Genomic DNA, 19,913 nt, shown 5'->3' with positions numbered 1-19,913 from the left:
TTGAACCCGTGTCCCCCTGCATTGGCAGGCAGATTCTCAACCACTGCACCACCAGGGAAGTCCCAAAGCTGTACCAATTTATTTATATTTACATAGCACTCTATATTCCTATCATTGCATATCCTGATCAACAACTGATCATTCATCTCTTGTCTGTTCACTCTGTTCTGTAAAAATGGAAGAAATTTGTGTTTTGTCCTTTTTAATTATATGAAAGTAAATATCACCATTTAAAGAAAAATGATATAATGTGACTTCTGACCCCTCAGACTTTATCCCACTGGTGCATTTCTCAGGTATCCAAAATTTTGTATGCATATACAAGCATATGTTTATTGACCTGCCTAATTATTTAGATACACTTCTCCACATAATTTGGACCATACAGTGTAACTGTTTCTACTGTTCATTCTTTTCACTTAATATATAGTGGACAACTTTCCACTTGAATATGTGTATAGATCCAAGTAAGTTTTTAAAAAATCATTGCATTTAAAAAAAATTATTGCATTTATAATATTCCATTCCAGGTCAGTCTGAACCATAATTTATTTAACTAGTCTGGAGAGGCCTTCTTCTACCTAAGTTATTAGTGACTTTTAAAAAGGTTTGGCTGGCATGGGAGTTCCCTGGCGGCCTAGTGGTTAGGATTCCGGGCTTTCACTACTGTGGCCTGGATTCAGTCCCTGGTCAGGGAACTGAGATCCCGCAAGCCATGTGGTATGGCCAGAAAAAAATAAAGTAAAAATTAAAAAAATAAAAATAAAATGGTTTGGCGAGTACTGGGAACATAAATTGGCATAATCTTCCTTGAGAGCAATTTGACAGTTTTGTGTCAGAGTCTTTAGTTATTTTTTTACCTAGCAATTCCATTTCTAGGAATTTATTATAAGAAAACAATCAAGGAAGAGGAAAACCCAGGTGAAATAGGAAATGGTAATTCCTTAGGTGTCACTCCTCCTTTGGAGTCCCCCTTGAAGCAGTATAGTGCCTTCATATGGGGCTGGGTGCAGCAGTCCGAGGACTGTTACAGATCAAATCGTTAGGTTAGGACTTAGAGGAAAGAAAAGTTGTGTGTTTTCCTTGGGTGATTACTTTTTTTTTTTAAAGATTTATTTATTATTATTATTATTATTATTTTGGCTGTGTGTGGTACGCTGGATCTTTCATTGCGGCACATGGGCTCTTCGGTGCAGCGTGCGGGTTTTCTCTCTCTAGGTGAGGCGCACCAGCTCAGTAGTTGTGGCACATGGGCTTAGTTGCCCCGAGGTTTGTGGGATCTTAGTTCCCTGACCAGGGATCAAACCGACGTCCCCTGCATTGTAAGGTGGATTTTTTACCACTGGACCACCAGGGAAGTTCCTGGGTGATTACTTTTATCTGAACTAGTTCAGGACTTTTTCCTACACTGGGGATAGTTACATTTATTCCTATACTAGAAACTATAATGTGCTCTTATAAAACCAGCCATCTCAAATATTTATAAACTCCAATTAAGTCTTGTAAAAACCTGTCCAGCACATGCATGTTGGAATATAGAAGCTCAGAATAATAACTCTTCTTGAGAGAGATAGATTAGAGCTTTTAGAATTGTCTAAATAGTTTCTTTTTACTCCTAATGTTTATTGTTTCTGTGGATTTGTAAATAGTTGCTCTATTGCCCACCCTCCGCTCTGCCCAGGATAATCTTTATAAATCTGTGGGGACTTGGGAAAAAACATTCTCTCTTAAGTTGTAGTACACAGCTTACATTGTTTTAAGGTGTCATGTTATTTGGTCTCCTTATTTTGGAGATGTGACAAATCAGGTATATTGTCCTTAGTTGTTTTCCGCAGTGATTAACAGTTCTGAAATAGGAAAATGTTAAAAGCTTTGGAAATTTTATATAGCATTTCTTGCAACAGAAATAGAAGGAAAGGGGCTTGTGCTTTTATTTTACTCCTGAACTTATAAGAGGACAAGAGAGAATAGAAAAGAAATATGTTTGACGCCAAACCACCAACTATTTGGAAGAAATTTTAAAGTTTTAATTTTAGAAGTAGCAAATAAGGGAGTTCCCTGGTGGTCCAGTGGTTAGGACTCAGCGCTTTCACTGCCAGGGCCTGGGTTCAGTCCCTGGTAGGGGTAATAAGATCCAGCAAGCTGTGCAGTGTGGCCAAAAAAAAAAGTAGCAGGTGAGGATAAGCAGCATAAGTAAAACAAAATAAAAATCTTCTCTAATCCTACTACCACAAGATAAAATGCTAACATTTTACTATATATTTGTTGTCTAGGATTTAAAATCTTAATTGTATTTTTTTCTGAGTGTTGACTAAGAATTTTTTTATTCTAGTATAGTTGATTTACAGTGTTGTGTTAGTTTCAGGTGTACAGCAAAGTGATACAGAAAAAGAACATATATATATATATATATTCTTTTAAAAATTCTTTTCCATTACAGGTTATTAAAAGATACTGAGTATGGTTCTCTGTGCCATACTGTAGGTCCTTGTTGGTTATCTACTTTATATATAGTATGTGTACATGTTAATTCCAAACTCCTAATTTATCCTTAGTGTATTATATATACTGCTTTATAATGTGCTTTAAAAAATTAGTTAAAAGTTTAAATCCATATGCAACACATGAATACATTCAATTTATGGATTGTGAACATTTTTAAATGTTAAATGATATATATGCATCTATAGCAGTGCTATTCAAACTGTGGTCCACAGATGGCTGATGTGAATACTTTCATACTAGTCTGTAATGAGATAAGTACAGAAATGGAGCGTGTTTAGAAACTTTTATAGCAATTGGACATTGTAATTTTATATTTGTAAAATCTAGTAATGAAAATTATGGGCTTATGTATTTTTTATCTCACTTTCCTAGTAATTCATTTTTATTGTATTTTATAAAAGTAGTGGTCCATGGTGGATTGGAATTTAAGAAAAAAGAAAAACTTGTCCTTTACCACAGATTGTTTGAGATGTGCTGAGCTATATAATTTTTAATAGCTGCAGAATTCTGTTGTAATCTGGGTGGGCTATAATTTATTTCACCAGTTCCCTTTTGTGGGAAATTTGAGTTTCTGATTATCTTTGTGTATGCAAAGATATGTGTGCATGTTCTTTAGCGGCATCTGAGGAAGAATGCATAAAGCTTGAAGCTTCTTATCTGTATTTTGTCCATTCCAGGTTTCAGCCGTTCCACAGAGCTCCGGCAGTCATGGGCCCACCATAGCAGCAGTTCATAGCAGCCATCATCACCCAACAGCTGTGCAGCCCCATGGAGGCCAGGTGGTCCAGAGTCATGCTCATCCAGCTCCACCAGTTGCACCAGTGCAGGGACAGCAGCAGTTTCAGAGGCTCAAGGTGGTATTCAACTCCTTCCATTTCTCTCTTAGCAAGCAACGTTGGCTTCAGCCTATTGGTAGTGGTGTAACAACTTTTAACAGTAGACTGGGAGGGTTGAATCACAAGAAGTTTTACTTTGTTTTTGTTTTGAAACCTACTTAGATTTCCTGTCTTAGCACCAGTGCCTGATCCAGAAAATACATTCAAGAAATGTTTTTGGAATGGATGAATGCATGGTATTCAAACATTCCAGGACTGAGGGGCTATTTTCATATAAAATAAAGTCCATTTTTTGGATGCCTCCTTTTGAACTCTTAGTTCTTAGCGTGGAATAAGGTTTTATTAACATACACATAGTTGGCTACAGTCCTGTATACTTAATGGGCCCGGTATTATGGTTTAATCTTTTTATTCTTGTTTATGACTAGCTAAATTGGCTGGGATCATCAAGTCCATCCTTAGTAAAACACATGCTCCTTTGGGGGAACCTTTATGAAGTTTGGGAAAGGCTGTTATTGTGAATGAAGTGTCAGTGTTTTCATCTGATCTGCTGAGTATATGCTGTAGGTTTTCACCACTTTGAAATTCATGAGGCATCTGTGGAGAAGTGAAGCTTGTACTCCCAGCTAACCTCTCTCTGTTGAGTGTTACTTTTCAAAACGTGTGATTGTGGTAACAAGTTTTCCAGATTTCATTTTCTTCTAGTTTTACATTTGTATAAAATTTAGAATCTAGTACAAGAAATATAAAATAAAGAACTATAAAGAGATAAGATATTGGATCTTTATTTGGTCATACCAGACTAATTATATCGAGTATCTTGTAAGTAGGAATGAACAATATATCCTTGAAGTATATATTTGTGTAGCAAATATTTCGGCCCTCTCTTTTCCTTGATACTTAATCTAGTTCTCCCTGACTCCTGCCCTCATTGGTTTGGGTTCTTGGGAACTTTAATATTGGCCTAAGGAAATTAAATGTTACATAAATAAAAAGCACACCAAAGCTAAGCTATATAGAGGGATTTTGTAAAATTTACCCTGTCTATATTAGCTTTAGTAATTAAGAGTTGATTATACATAAGCATAGTTCTTAAAGAGTACAAATTATTTGGGCCTGTAACTTTACTCTGGGCTCTGTCTTTGGGAAAATATTTGTAAGCTATATTGATGTTTTCCTTAAAACATTTTTACTCTCTGCTTGTAGAGTGATGGTTGTGTACCAAAATGTATTATTGCTATGGACTTAGCACTTCACCAAGTCCTGAAAATATTTTTTTTAATGTTGGTTTGGTGTGACTTAATTCCATATTAATACTGTATTCAGCAGTTAATACCTTAATGTTGCAAAAGAGCTTACAAACTTACTGTTAAACTAACAAAAAGATATATTCATTTCTATATCCCTTTTCCAGTCAGTCCTATCAAAGGTGTATAGCACCTATTTTATTCTCTTTCCTCACTTGCGTATAAGTATATAGAGTGTGCTTTGTATGTTTTACAGAAGCTGTCAAGGAACCATGAAAGGGCTTTAGAGTTGGGGTTATAGAGTGAGTCACAGGTAGAGTTAGGTCTTCTTGCTCTGTTCTTTTAGTTACAAGCTCTTGAATGTGATTCCTGGGCATAATAACTTGTTGAATTTCCTTTCTAATGAGGAGAGGTGAAATGCTTTCTTGTGCCTCCATGGAATTTCATTCAGTATTCTCACATTGCTTGCCATTTTTGGATCAGTCTTAAAATGCTTTATAAGCATTTGAATCAACTTCAATAAATCATTTATATTCTATAATAAGGAAGTGTTCAGTGAGAACACTTAGGTTATTTCAAGCATCAACATTGTCTATACTTTCTTTTTTGTCTTTGGCAGATTGATGACAAGGAAGATTTGAATAATTTGAGGCATGTTTGGTGTGATTTAGTTATTTGTTGAATGCCAGTAGCATACATATTTGGCACATATTTAGCAAGGTCTCTTTACAGTTGTTTGTGTTTGTCTCCCCAACAAGATTGTGGACTTCAGGAGGTTAGGGACCTTACTAATAAATGCCTGTTGAAGTGAGCCAGGAAAATTCATCAGCAGAATCTAAGAGCCTCCCCAAGCGCCTCCTTAAACTTGCAGCTTTCAAATGACTAGTTCCAAGTTGTTTTTTTCTAAGCTGTGATTCCTAGAACATATATGTTCTTTTTTAAAGAGTTGTACTACACTTCAGGTAACTAGAGGATTTCCTCAGTATTCTTACATGCAGGTTTCTATTGATAATGTAGGTGTCATGCTGGCTTTTTTAAGTGTAGTGTTATTTTATAACTAATATTTAAACAGTGGTTCATTATGACCTGTACCTTTTTCTTCCAAACACACACACATCACATATAATTTCCTTCCTTCAGGTTTCAGCACTTTTTCCCTCTGTGTATTAATTATGTTACACCATACAGTGCTTTTTTTTTTTTTTTTTTGGCGGTATGCGGGCCTCTCACTGTTGTGGTCTCTCCTGTTGCGGAGCACAGGCTCAGCGGCCATGGCTCACAGGTCTAGCCGCTCCGCGGCATGTGGGATCTTCCTGGACCGGGGCACGAACCCGTGTCCCCTGCATCGGCAGGTGGACTCTCAACCACTGTGCCACCAGGGAAGCCCGAGTGCTTTTTTTTGTTTTTAATTTTTTGTGTATTTGTTTATTTTTGATAACTCCTCTGTTGTGACTGTGAATGCTATTCTTAAATATCTTCCATAGTCTTTGTTTCTTCTGCAAACTCAGTGAGTTTTAAGTTCCATCAATTTGGTCATTAATGAACCATTTCAATATGGAAAATTCTGAATATGAATTAAATAGTCCATTGAATTTCAACAAAATTGTCAAGTTATTTCTAAACTACCAAAAGACCAACCATCAAATGAGTGGGTATTGACCAAGTATACACTCTGTTCTATAGCAACACTGAAATGCTCTGATTAACCATGGCCATAGTGGAAGTTTGGGCAACTCTTGGAATACTGTTTAATGGCTTATTTGAACATAAATGTTCTATTTCACAATATATCACAAAAGTAGTGCTTATCAAATCAGATGTTTACTTGTGAAACTTTCCTAAACTTGATGTTTTGCATAATTAAAAATAATCCCAAAGTATGTAAGGTACACCTAGTAGGCAGTTCCCTTGGATATCTCCTGAGTAACTAAAACTTAAGTCACACTCATAACTTCCTAGCCTTTCAAACTTGTTCCGTTTTGTGAATGCCGAAATAAGTTATAATTCAGTGAATGCTCCCTCTCCCTTATCGCCCATGTCAATCAGTCAGTCCCCAAACCCTGTTACTTCTATCTCCTGAAAAGCTTTTGAATCTGTCCATTTCTCTCTTTTCCTTGGTCAGTACTATAATTCATGCCACTCGTGTTCACACATGAGTTAGCCTTATACAATGACTGGTTTTACCTCCTTTTAATCTATTCTGCCTTGCACCAACTCGTTCTCAACACTGTAACCAAATTGAGTACACTAAAGTGCAGATGATAAAAATCTGAATTGCTATTTTTTTTAATTAATTAATTAATTATTTTTGGCTGCGTTTGGTCTTTTTTGCTGCGCGCGGGCTTTTTCTAGTTGTTGCGAGCGGGGGCTATTCTTCATTGCATGGGCTTCTCGTTGCGGTGGCTTCTCTTGTTGCAGAGCATGGACTGTAGGTGCATGGGCTTCAGTAGTTGTAGCATGCGGGCTTCAGTAGTTGTGTCTTGCTGGCTCTAGAGCACAGGCTCAGTAGCCGTGGCTCGTGGGCTTCGTTGCTCCGCGGCACGTGGGATCTTCCCAGACCAGGGCTCAGACCCGTGTCCCCTGCATTGGCAGGCGGATTCTTAACCACTGCGCCACCAGGGAAGACCTAAATTGCTCTTTAACAAGATTTACCAGACCTTTCAGGGTCTAGGTCCTGCATCCTCTCCTGTGTTATCTCTTGTCACTCTTCATACCACCATTTCTCCTTTTCACCACAGATCCTCTAGCCAAACTGAACTGTTTTCAGTTTTCCAAATGTACCAGAAGGTGTCTGGTCTGGGATGCTGCTTCCTCTGACTTTCTTCATGGGTCTTCGCTTTTGCTAACTAGTACTCATCCTTAGGACTCAGTTTAGACACCACCTCTGGGGGAAGCCCTCCCTTATGTCCCCATAGGGTGTTTTTTTTTTTTTTTTTTTAGTGTGTGGAGGGGTGCCCTTCCCATGTGCTCCCTGGGCATTCGGTGATTGCCCACTTGCCCCACTGTGTTATGATTCCCAACTGGATGTGAAATGAATTTCTGTAGAGCAGGGACCATGGCTTATTTGTCACTCCTTAGTACCTCACATTGGGCCTGGCTTGGCATGTTGTTGCTGCTTAGTAGATACTTGTGAAATGAATAAGTGAACGAATAAGTGAATGATGTATTAATGTGACTATTCTTCACTAATAATGCTATGCACAATTATCCAAAGCAAGGCTTCAGATTTTATGAGTTGATTTTTATTTTAAGCTTGAGTTTTATTTCTGGTACACATACTAATTTTTGATATTTTTATGTATGTTTACTATATATTTCATTTACTATGCTGATTTTATTTAGGCATAAATCATTTTTAAAAAAATAATTCTTGACTTTCTTTTTATAACCTTGAGATTTATCCCTGCCTCAGGTGGAGGATGCACTATCCTATCTTGACCAAGTGAAGCTGCAATTTGGTAGTCAGCCTCAGGTCTACAATGATTTCCTTGACATCATGAAGGAATTTAAATCTCAGAGGTAAAAGATATATGCGGTTGTACTCAAGCTTTGTGCTTGTTATGTTGATTTTGGAAGGAGGATATAGCTTATTCTTATCTGCTGAAAAATAAAGGATGCTCTTTTGGGGGGGTTTATGCTTTTATTTTCATGGGTCGTGCTTTTATATACTGCTTTATGAAAATTGCAGGCCCTAGACCTTTGTTTTCTGCATACTGGTAAATTTTTCTTAAATAAAATTTTTCTTAGTACTTCATTTCAATCAGGGAAGTAAACTGGTAATGATTAGGCCACTTGCTTTTTGGATTGATTTAAGATACACTAATATTGTGGCATGGTTCACTATTATAAAAGAGTAACTCGTCTGAACAATGTAGATAGATACATTATGATTTATACTGGTGTATCAGGGGTTGGATCTTCCATGGGAATTGAAGTTTTAGACTTACTTCCTGGGTATCTGCTTGATAGGACTGTTACCATGCATGAATGTATATTCTGTTTAAATTGTGACCAAGCCTCTTTGATTATGAGGCTAAATGGCTTTGGAATTTCAGAGTTCTTTGTGTGTCGTTAATTTTGTAATATTCCGGTTGATTTTTATTTTCCTGTGTAGAGAACCTAGTGGAATGTGATTTTTTTCTTGCTAGGGTGCTTGTTAAGCTTGCCACTTTAATATTTGTTTTTCTATCAGCATCGACACTCCAGGAGTGATTAGTCGTGTGTCCCAGCTGTTCAAAGGCCACCCTGACTTGATCATGGGCTTCAATACCTTCTTGCCCCCTGGCTACAAGATTGAGGTGCAAACCAATGACATGGTGAATGTGACAACTCCTGGCCAGGTTCATCAGATTCCAACCCATGGCATCCAGCCCCAGCCTCAACCACCACCCCAACATCCTTCCCAGCCTTCAGCCCAGTCAGCCCCAGCTCCTGCCCAGCCAGCTCCTCAGCCCCCACCTGCCAAAGTCAGCAAGGTGAGCACTTGGAAAACTCTGCACCGTGTGAAATCCATCCCTAGAAAGCACCCTCCTTTGACATTTTCCCTTAGTATAAGACTTAGATAGATAACAAGTTAAAATTTCATCAGAGGAGATGCAGTAGTCACATCCCTATAAAGTGGCTCACATTTACATACCACATATTTATATATCTGTTTAAATCAACACATCAACAACCTACAAGGACTCTTTTGCCCCCAGCTTCTGCTTTTGAACCCATGAGCATCCCAACAGATGGCAGCTTTGTGTAGTAGTACTTGGATAGCACAGGCAGAAATGGTCATCTTATGATCAGATTACACTGTTTTCCGCACAGTCATCATTTTACAAAAGTTACTCCATTTACCAGATTAGGTCATATCAAGCTAAGCAGAAGATCTTGGTGATGACGATGATGATGGGGTGTTCTTAGTCTAGAACTGTATTGATACAGTAGTCACTAGTCACATATGTCTATATTTAAATTTAAATTAATTAAAATAAAATTTGTTTTACAGTTGCACCAGCTACATTTCAAGTGCTCAGTAGCCTCATGTGGCTAGTGGCTATTGTGCAAGATAGTGCAAATAAGTAACATTTCCATCACCTCAGAGTTTTCTATTGGGCAGAGCTGGTTTAGAAGACTTTTTTTTTTTATGTGACGTTAACTGCAACAATTGAATTGACTTTTTTGATATTAAAGATCTATGTAGATTGAGGGGTTTTTTCCTATTCTATTTGCACCTGTTCAGCAAGTGAGCTTAAAAATTGCATATGAAAATTCTTCCTTGTAGTTGGAGACATAGCCTACTTTTAAGGTTGTGTTTAGAAAACTGGAGACTGGAAGTTTTGTATTAGAATGTGTGAACCCTCTACACTGCCTACTCCTGCCCATTGTGATTTGAGTTGGGCTAAAGTGGCCTGGCCAGAGTGAATAAAGTATTATATATGTTGATCAGACACCTTGTTTCTCTTTATTTTGACCTTTCTTTCATATGTTAAACCATCTGTGTTCCTGAGGAGAATAACGACTTTTTCCTTTTTAGCCTTCCCAACTACAAGCACATACTCCAGCAAGTCAGCAGACTCCCCCACTCCCACCATATGCGTCCCCACGTTCTCCACCTGTCCAGCCTCATACACCAGTGACAATCTCATTGGGAACAGCCCCACCCTTGCAGAACAATCAACCTGTGGAGTTTAACCATGCCATCAACTATGTCAATAAGATCAAGAATAGGTTCCAGGGCCAACCAGACATCTACAAAGCGTTCCTGGAGATTTTGCACACATATCAGGTAAGACAGTTGCCCTTTCAACCTGTCTTAACCAGGTTGCCCTCTGGGGACGGCTAGTCCAAGAAGACTTGAATAACCATTATTGTGTCCACTAATTCTTGCTGGAAATTAACCAGTTAGAAATTGTGTTGTGTGTTTATAAAGCCAGTGTGATTTACAATGACTTTAATTGCCTTGTAGCAGCTGGTCAGGATTTTTAAAGTCACTGCTCGGTGAAATGAATGCTTATTTATCTGGAAAGTTTAAAGAATGATTTGGGTAATATCGTTAATCTACAATAGAAGGAGGAATTTCTCTAATATTTTGTGTTTTATCAGTTGGTAGTGGTCCCCTGAGTATTCACATACACTGCCCTGGTTTTCAAAAGGAATAGTCAGCCACCATCTTCCACTCCTTTCTCAACTTTGAAGTTTGAAGCCAAAACAGGTGCTGAGAACATAGACTTTCCTCTTAAGTGCAGCCCAAATAGATAACATACAAAGCCCCTACCAGACATCTCAGAAAGTGTGCAAAAGTGAGTCACTCAAAACAGTGGCCTTCTAATATGATCTCTTCCTATTTGCAATTTCCTATCAGAAAGAGCAGCGGAATGCCAAGGAAGCTGGAGGAAACTACACTCCAGCGTTGACTGAGCAGGAGGTGTATGCCCAAGTGGCTCGTCTTTTTAAAAATCAGGAAGATCTATTGTCAGAGTTTGGACAGTTCCTACCAGATGCCAACAGCTCTGTGGTAAGTTTTATTTAGAACTACACTGTTGAGAATGGTTATCTTAGATAAGTTAGGAAGCTGGAATCAGGAGACTTTTTCTAAATGAAACTTACTTGCTTTAATAAGAGCATTCATCTCTTTCATGTGTCTTAATTAGCTTTTAAGCAAAACAACTGCTGAGAAGGTCGATTCTGTGAGAAATGACCATGGAGGCACTGTGAAGAAACCTCAACTGAACAACAAGCCGCAGAGGCCCAGCCAGAATGGCTGCCAGATCCGCAGGCACTCTGGAACGGGAGCCACCCCTCCAGTGAAGGTAAGAAGGGCGCATCTGCTCATTTTGACTTTCCGGAGCAATACCTAGTGGACAGTGCTCAAGGGTTGACAGTTGGATCCTGGGTATTGGGAGTTAGTTGGTGTTTGTCACAGAAACTCAATGCAAAGCTTTTTATCTGGCTTGTGAAGGAATGTTAGAATAGTGCTAATTGCTCAGATTACTGTACTTTTAGTTCTTGCTGGTTTTCTTTATATTTTTCCTCTTCTTTGCTGGTAGCTCGAATCTGTTTTTTTTTGTTTCCTGCCAAGGGTTTCTGAGACTTAATTAATTTTTCCTGCCTTGTGCTAAGAAAGAAGATTTTTAAGTTTGATAATTGTTTCCTAAACAAGTCAGTGGTCTCTGAGGTCCTCTTGTGAGTAAAGCACATATGCTTTGTGGGATCTCTTTGGTCTAGAGGCCTATCCTGTCCATGGTTCTTTGTTGGGTTGCCAGATCGTATCTGTATCATCTTAATCTCCAAGGAAGGACCTTTGGGCTGCAGCAGAGGGCAGGAGTCTTCAACTCCTGTTAGTGACCTATCACTCAATGTTTCTTGTTAGAATAAACACTGATGGTCTGCCTACAGAAAGCTGAGCCCACTCCCTTCCTCTTTGACATGGGGCAGCTGTGCTAGGGAGCGGGCTAGGTGTATATATTGAATGTTGCTTCACTGAATCCTAAAGCTGTATGTAACACTGAAGAGATAGACGTGTCAGCAGAATTTAGTTAAAAAATAGCAAAAGCTAGTGGAATTTCTTATGCTAAGAAGTGACTGGTAGATAAGCAAATAACCACAAAGACTGACCTGTTAGGTGTTGTTAACACTTTTGAAGTACTATTGAAGAACTATTTTCAGTGTTTATAATGGTTTCTCCTTTTGAAAGCAAGTTGAACATAGTAATAGGTTATATTTCTTCACTTTAGTAAAGGAGTGTTACAGGAGTAGCAGGAATCAGGTCAGCAGATACAGGTCAATGTTAGTCTCCTCCCACACTGGATTACCCACAGGTGGAAACCCTATATTGGGAGATTAGGATTCCCTATCTACCTTCTCCTTAGGCAGTGTAAGCAGAGGCTATGGCTCCTAAGAGAGTGTACTCCAACGTGGCAAAGGTAAACGTGCTGCTTCTCCAAACATTTGTGCATTTCTTCACAGGTAGTTGAGAGGTGGCTTTTTTCTTTTGTTTTTTTTTTTGTTTGTTTGTTTGGTTTTTTTTTTTTGCAGTACTCGGGCCTCTCACTGTTGTGGCCTCTCCCATTGCGGAGCGCAGGCTCAGCGGCCATGGCTCACGGGCCTAGCAGCCCTGTGGCATGTGGGATCCTCCCGGAAAGGGGCACGAACCCGTGTCCCCTGCATCGGCAGGCGGACTGTCAACCACTGTGCCACCAGGAAAGCCCAAGAGAGGTGGCTTTTTTTTTTTTTTTTTTTTTGCGGTATGCGGGCCTCTCACTGTTGTGGCCTCTTCCGTTGCGGAGCACAGGCTCCGGATGCGCAGGCTCAGCGGCCATGCCTCATGGGCCTAGCCGCTTTGCGGCATGTGGGATCTTCCCAGACCGGGGCACGAACCCGTGTCCCCTGCGTCGGCAGGCGGACTGTCAACCACTGCGCCACCAGGGAAGCCCCCAGGTGGCTTTTTTAAAGTAAAATTTTTGCCTGGCTGTTATGTATGGCCCATTCATTTGCTTTGAAAGAGCAGTCTTAAGTTGGTCTGAGTGGATATTGCTCACAAGGTGGTTATTCCTCCTGTTAGGAAAATAAACTGGTTTTTTTTGTTCGTGCATTTTTAAATTGAACAATTAAAAGGTAAAGGTTAAAGATTGATTTTGTGTATTCCAGATATTTTTACAGCCTCTTCTGCCTCCACAGCTAGGAAGACAAGGCAATGGCGTTAGGTTCCAAATAAAGTTACTTTTGGCCTGTGGAAAAAAGTGAGGATATTAATTCTAACATCACAGTAATGCTGTGACCATTTATAGAGAGAGCATTTGGGAAGTAAAATGATCTGTGAACCTCTGGAAAAAAAAACTGACAGGCAATCTAAAATAGAGAAGAGGAGTGGAAATTTTTTAGGTAAAACAAGTCAGTGGCTTGAATTCTCTCATTTGTTGCAAATTAGTAATCAGTGGTGGTCAGTGATGGAAGCTTAGACAGAGACAAAAATAAAATTCAGAGAGGGAATTCCCTGGTGGTCCAGTGGTTAGGACTCGGCCCTCTCTCTGCCGGGGGCCCAGATTCAATCCCTGGTTGGGGAACTAAGAGCCCAAAAACCAAGAGGCTCGGCCAAAAAAAACAAAAAGAAGAAAATAAAACCCAGGGAAACCCATTCTTTGACTCTTACATGTTTGTGTTTTTCCTTTTTTGCAGAAGAAACCCAAACTGCTCAGCCTCAAGGATTCTTCTATGGCAGATGCCAGCAAACATGGTGTAGGAACGGAATCATTATTTTTTGATAAGGTGAGTAATGAATGAATGGGATTTAAAATTAGCTACTAATGCCGAAAGAAAATCACCCTGTCCCCAAGAAGATTTTGTTTTAGAGGCATCAAGCTGATTGGGACTTTATACTTTTTAATATAGTTTTCAAATTATAGGTCCTTTCAGTCTATGAGAACTATTAGCACAGCTGGAGAAATGGTAGCATTGTTTGCTGAAGTAGTTGCAGCAAAATACAGCATTTGCTATGGTGGAAGAAAGCTTTAAAAGAAATGCATGACATTACTCTCAAAGGATATCTGGAACTCCCTGTTGTAGCTATCCAGATCTGTATAGTGGGGAGTGTCAGTGCACCAATTGTTGAGGACTTAAGATGACTTTTAACCTTCTGATTGCTTGTGATACTTATTTGTGGTATCGCATATTGGGTTCATGGGAATTCTGATTTAACTGTATGTTTTCAGAGCTCCCCAGGTGATTCTAATGAGCAGCCAGACTTGAGATTACTGGTCTAAACGGTGTTGTGTGGTATGTTGCCTGACTTCCTCCTTGGAGTCAACTTGATTAGCAGGCTACTTTCATCATGGTAGCTGGCAAACGTCAGACTTCTTACTGGCAGGAGCCAGCCTGGATTGATCTGGTGGTGACTTAACCTGCCTTGCACCTCTGGGTTTTTGCAAAAGGGCAAATGATTTAGCACCTCCATGATTGGTGCCTCCCGATTGCTCTCTGCCTGTGAGCTGTGCTGCAAAACAGTTAAGCATCCCTGGCTCTGACTTGAATCATTTCTGAGGGCAGCCTGGGCACTTGGTGCTTTTGAGGCAAATGTAGAAGTCCAGGTCACAACCAACAAATGGCAAGGAAAGGGTGAGGGACGGGGGACCGAGTAAGTTAATTTTTAAAAGAGTGGTGGTATTTTTTTGGTCATTTTTGAAGTACTTATTTCTTAGAGATACATACTGAAGTGTGTGTAGATGAAAAGTCTGGAGTTTGCTTTAAAATTCAGTGGTGGGGGAAATGGGCATAGATGAAACAAAATTTACTATGTATTGATCATTGCGGCTGGGTGAGTACAAGAGGTTCTGTCTGCTTTTGTATATGTTCACAAGTTAATAAAAATTAAAAGTAAATATTCGTCATTTGCTCTGAAGCTACACATTCGGTATAGTGTCTACTGATTGATCGTTATGAAAAGTATATGGGAGCCTGGAGAAGGGGTTTTTGATAAACTGCTTGGCTTGGTGTGAGGGTCTCCACCCCCCACAATACTAAGTACATCTCTGTATATGAAATTAAAAGTCCAGATTGCTCATCTAGCCAGGCTAGTATTACTTTGTCTATGCCATTTTTTTTTTTTTAGCATTTTGGATATTAAAATTCTCAATATTATAAATGGGGAAAGGAAAAGAATCAGGTCAGAAGACAAAAGTACCTTATTTTAAAAGGTCATTATTCAAGATTACCAGAGTTCGAAAAGAGTGTTGTCAAAGATTCTTGCTGTACATACCTGTTAGGAGAGGCAATAAAAGCTTGGGTAACTCTGATATGGTCCAGAGAATCGGGCATGTGAGACGGTGAATGTCTTCTCTACTCCAGGATCTCTTTTTCAGAATTTTTATTATGGAACACTTTAAACATGTGAAATTAAAGTGAACAGTGAAATGACTCCTCATGCCACCGCCATCCAACCTCAGTGGTTCTCAACTCCTAGCCGGTGTACTTGTTTCATGTGTACTCTTACTCTTATTTGGGGACAAATCTCAGATAATGTATTATTTCATCCCTAAGTATTTTACTAATTTTCCTTTTTAAATGATACCTTTTTTCAAACACAAGCATTAACACATCTAAGAAAACCAACATTGATTCCTTAATATTGTCAAATACAGTTCAAATTTCCCCAGTCTTTTAAAAGCAGTCCAGGATCTCTTGATTCCTTGCTTAATTATTTTTCTTTCGGCTGTCTCCATAAGGTCCGAAAGGCTCTGCGGAGTGCAGAGGCCTATGAAAATTTCCTGCGCTGTCTTGTTATCTTTAACCAGGAGGTGATCTCTCGGGCGGAGCTTGTGCAGTTAGTCTCTCCGTTCCTGGGGTAAGTGGAGTCAGGAGCTTAGCCCTGATGTGTGATATGGAGGTGAAATAACACTTAGTTTGTGGGAGTATGTGATAAGCAAAATTAATTTGATTGTGGTGGGTCAGTTGACTCATAAAATGTCGGTGTCAAGAGACTCCTCTGGGAAGTCTTCTAGTTCAACTTTGGAGATGAAAAAATAGGCAGAGAGGGCATTGGCCAAGACTAGTGGTCTCCTAATCCCCTGACCAGTGTTGGAGGTTTTATAGAGACCAATCTCTTCCAGGGTTCTAGAATCTTGACTTTGATAACCTAAGAATTATCTGAACATTGAAGCAATAATCCTGATTAGAAAATGGCTCGTTATTGCCTGGTACAGTTCTTCCATCACCACCTTAACTGGTCTTAGAGCACTCTATAAGAAAAGGAGAAGCCAAGTATTCAGAAGCACTGCTTCTTAGGCAGGAAATAATAATTGTCATTGGAATTTGTCCAATGGTAGTAAGAGTTCTGAGCCAACACAGATAGTGGTAGTCACACCTCAGGATTACTGCATCATGCTTCTAATTGCTCACCAATTTTTGGTTTGATTCTTCAGGAAATTCCCAGAATTGTTTAATTGGTTTAAAAACTTTCTGGGCTATAAGGAGTCTGTGCATCTGGAAACGTTTCCAAAGGAACGAGCCACAGAGGGCATTGCCATGGAGATAGATTATGCCTCCTGTAAACGGTTGGGCTCCAGCTATCGAGCCCTACCAAAGAGTTACCAGCAGCCCAAGTGTACAGGACGGACTCCTCTCTGTAAAGAGGTAAGGCCTTCCTGAGAAAGGATCAACCCTGAATCTGCAGCTTCCTCCAGAAGGGAGTGGTACCTGGGATGGAGAATTTACATGAATGACGAAATCAAAATGCTTTACTGTCTTTTTTTCAAAAGAAAATGTTTTATACCTTTATTGAGAGCCTATTTCTTACTATCTTTTTAAACTTGCTAAAGGTGAAACTTGTAATGTTAACTGTTTCTTCCCTCCCCTAAAGTTTTGTCTTTTTTATTGAGAATGCTGAATCACCAGAAAACTTTGTTACACTTTTGTTTCAATTTCTCTTCTTTTACCCAAAGGTTTTAAATGATACCTGGGTTTCCTTCCCCTCCTGGTCTGAGGACTCCACCTTTGTTAGTTCCAAGAAAACTCAGTATGAAGAGCATATCTATCGTTGTGAAGATGAACGTTTTGAGGTACAAGCTCCTTTATCATTTGAAGCTTGGGGAAATGGGAGATTTGGAACAAGAGGATATCTTAAATATCTACCTGGGAGGGTTGGTTTTTTAAGACAAGGGAGAGAGAGGCTCACGTTCTTCTGTGGTAAATGCTTATTGTAATTACCATGTTTTACGACTTTGTCAAATATATTAGTAATATTTTTATGACAAATGTGACTTATCCTTTGTAACTGAAATTATCCATTGATGGCTGAATAACACTCCTTTGAATTTTCAATGGCATTTTAAAGGTTATTATGTCTACATGGTATATAAAATCAGTATCTTAAGACCTAGTGGGCTTTCTTGCAGCTGTTTTAAATTATTTATCTTAAAGTGTGTATTATTTTTAGCAGGTATCTTAAAATGGTTAGCAAACCAGCTCTCTTGTGAGAACTGGAACTCCTCTTTCATATTTCTGATATTGATTTGGCTCCATTTGAAAGAAAGTTGAGTTAGGGACTTTATTTTAAAGTAGTTGGGAAGGGAAGAGCTGGAGTGAAGAAATGAGCTGGTAGAGAGCCCCAGTACCAGGAGTGGGAGTACTGAAAATGGACTCAATTCTCAGTGTGTTTAAGTGTCTAGTTAACTGATAGCAACAAAAATGGAATGTTAAAATGTGTCTTAAGAGGTAAAATTACGTGCATTCTATTTAATGTATTATATAAAACTGACTGCCCCTGCTCATTCATATGGATGGGAGATATTTTGCTCCTTTTTTAATCCATACTGATTTAGCTCTCTGCCAGTTATCCCCCTTCACACTTGCTTCATCTGTTTCTGGCATGTTTTGAATGAAGAGCCCCATGTTGCTTGGCCACTGGCAGGCGGTTGGCCATCTCTGCCCCAGTGTTTATGAGGAGCTTCAACCATTTGCAGAAAACTCAATCGTGACAGATGTTAACTTCTATAGAAAGTTTTATCAAGCTAAAGAAAGCATTTCTTTTTTACCTATGTTTAGTAAGTTTAGATGATGTGTGAGAAAGCAGAGACTGGCCTCTGTTTTTGACAGGATATTCCTATTCTTGACTAGTATGCCTGCAAATGAGAGGCAACAGCCTCATTTTCCACTTGTTATTACAGGAGTGAAGACGCAAGAAATGTGTGTGTGTGTGCACATGCACGTGCTTAGGATTGGATGGGATGGACTAGTTTGAATCCTTTATACATCAGGATAGGTTAACGTTCCTGTAATACAGACAACCCCCAAATCTCAGTGGCTTAAAAAAAAATAGATTTATTTCTTCATCATACTACATATGCATGATGTTTAGCAGGAGATTCTGCTCATCAGAAGTATTTGGGGACCTAGGCTGACAGAATGCCACCATCTTGAACAGTGCCAGTGACTAGAGGGAAAAAGAGCTCAGAGGGATCTTGCACCTTTAAATGCAATTTAATGTCTATTACTTCTAGCCTAGAAGTAATAGACATTACTTTGACTCACCTGTGCAAAACTCATTTGCCAGAACTAGTTGCATGGCCCTATCTAATCACAAGGGAGCCAGGAAGTTCAATCCATCATTTATCCATAACTGGGGAAAAGGGGGCCAGAAATATTTGACAAAAAGACTGCCATAGTCCTGAAACTACAAAAATTAGGAAACACACAGACATTTGTCATAGACCCTTGAGACTGCTCATTTACTTCATTTTCTCTTTCTCATCTGGAGAATTTTGTGTTAAGCCTTGGAAAAAAGTTAACTCAAAGGTTGCTAGTCATATCCTTAACCAGGTCAGGCTAAGCCCTTGCCAGAAAATAAAATGCCAGAAATTCAGTAAGAATTTAAATGGTTACCCACAGATACGACATTGAAGCCCGTAAAGAATGATAGCCACTGCTCTTAGTGGAACAAGGCTATTATTAAATATTTAAACATTTCAAGTTACCCTGAAAAACCTTACTGATGAGACTGATTGGTAATCTTGAATGGTCTTTTGGGGATTTTGTTTTAGTGGTTGTTATTGTTTGTAACATCTTAGTAATTCATGAAAGTTCAGGGGTAAGTGTCTGTAAGGTTGCCTCCTATTAGGTCCCTCTGGTGTGGGGGCCAGGGGCCAATAGTCCTAAGTAAAGCACACTGGTGGTGGTACGAGTATTAACTACCGCTTAGCCATCATGTATTGGATGTTTGTTGCGTGCCTGGCATCGTGCTAAATCCTTTACGTGGATTGTACTGTTAAATCCAGAAAACAACCTCATGAGAGTAGGTGGTGTTATTCCTGTTTTACTTATAAGGACACAAAGAGTTTCATATGGCTATGGTATGGCAGAGCCAGGATTCAAATCCAAGGAGTTTGACTTCTTCTACCTTATACTCCTGATAGCTATTCTGTTCTGGTTGGGGTCCTGAGCATACTTTGTCTTTTTCTTCAGCTTGATGTAGTTTTAGAGACCAATCTGGCAACCATCCGGGTTCTGGAAGCAATACAGAAGAAGCTTTCCCGCTTGTCTGCTGAGGAACAAGCCAAATTTCGCTTGGACAACACCCTCGGGGGCACATCAGAAGTCATCCATCGAAAAGCCCTCCAAAGGATATATGCTGATAAAGCAGCTGACATCATCGATGGACTGAGGAAGAACCCCTCCATTGCCGTCCCAATTGTCCTTAAAAGGTACCTGAGTGAATATGCCCTTCATGCTTTAGTGTGCCTCTTGACAGACGTAGTGTCCCATTAAATAAGTTTCTTCTTTTCGACTTGATTATCCCATGAGACCTCCATTTCTCCCCAACCCTGGTTGTAGGAAATCAGGTGGAGTA

The 19,913-nt window shown here is 39.4% G+C and overlaps 1 protein-coding gene across 2 annotated transcripts in view; it reads left to right on the top strand.

The window, feature by feature from the left end:
- SIN3A (SIN3 transcription regulator family member A) overlaps positions 1-19,913 on the top strand; it is a 65,421-nt gene that overhangs the window by 23,006 nt on the left and 22,502 nt on the right. For both annotated transcript variants that reach the window (XM_059058876.2, XM_059058874.2), the window contains exons 3-13: positions 3,183-3,359; positions 8,001-8,107; positions 8,781-9,063; positions 10,113-10,364; positions 10,941-11,093; positions 11,230-11,388; positions 13,754-13,843; positions 15,796-15,914; positions 16,492-16,702; positions 17,011-17,127; positions 19,529-19,767. In XM_059058876.2, coding sequence (XP_058914859.1) covers positions 3,183-3,359; positions 8,001-8,107; positions 8,781-9,063; positions 10,113-10,364; positions 10,941-11,093; positions 11,230-11,388; positions 13,754-13,843; positions 15,796-15,914; positions 16,492-16,702; positions 17,011-17,127; positions 19,529-19,767 — 1,907 coding nt within the window. The remainder of the gene's footprint in view (positions 1-3,182; positions 3,360-8,000; positions 8,108-8,780; positions 9,064-10,112; positions 10,365-10,940; positions 11,094-11,229; positions 11,389-13,753; positions 13,844-15,795; positions 15,915-16,491; positions 16,703-17,010; positions 17,128-19,528; positions 19,768-19,913) is intronic.

Source organism: Kogia breviceps, chromosome 3 (genome assembly GCF_026419965.1).
Source record: "Kogia breviceps isolate mKogBre1 chromosome 3, mKogBre1 haplotype 1, whole genome shotgun sequence".
NCBI lineage: Eukaryota > Metazoa > Chordata > Mammalia > Artiodactyla > Physeteridae > Kogia > Kogia breviceps.
The sequence above is the reverse complement of the archived record's forward strand: the minus strand, read 5'-3'. Positions and strand labels throughout refer to the sequence as shown.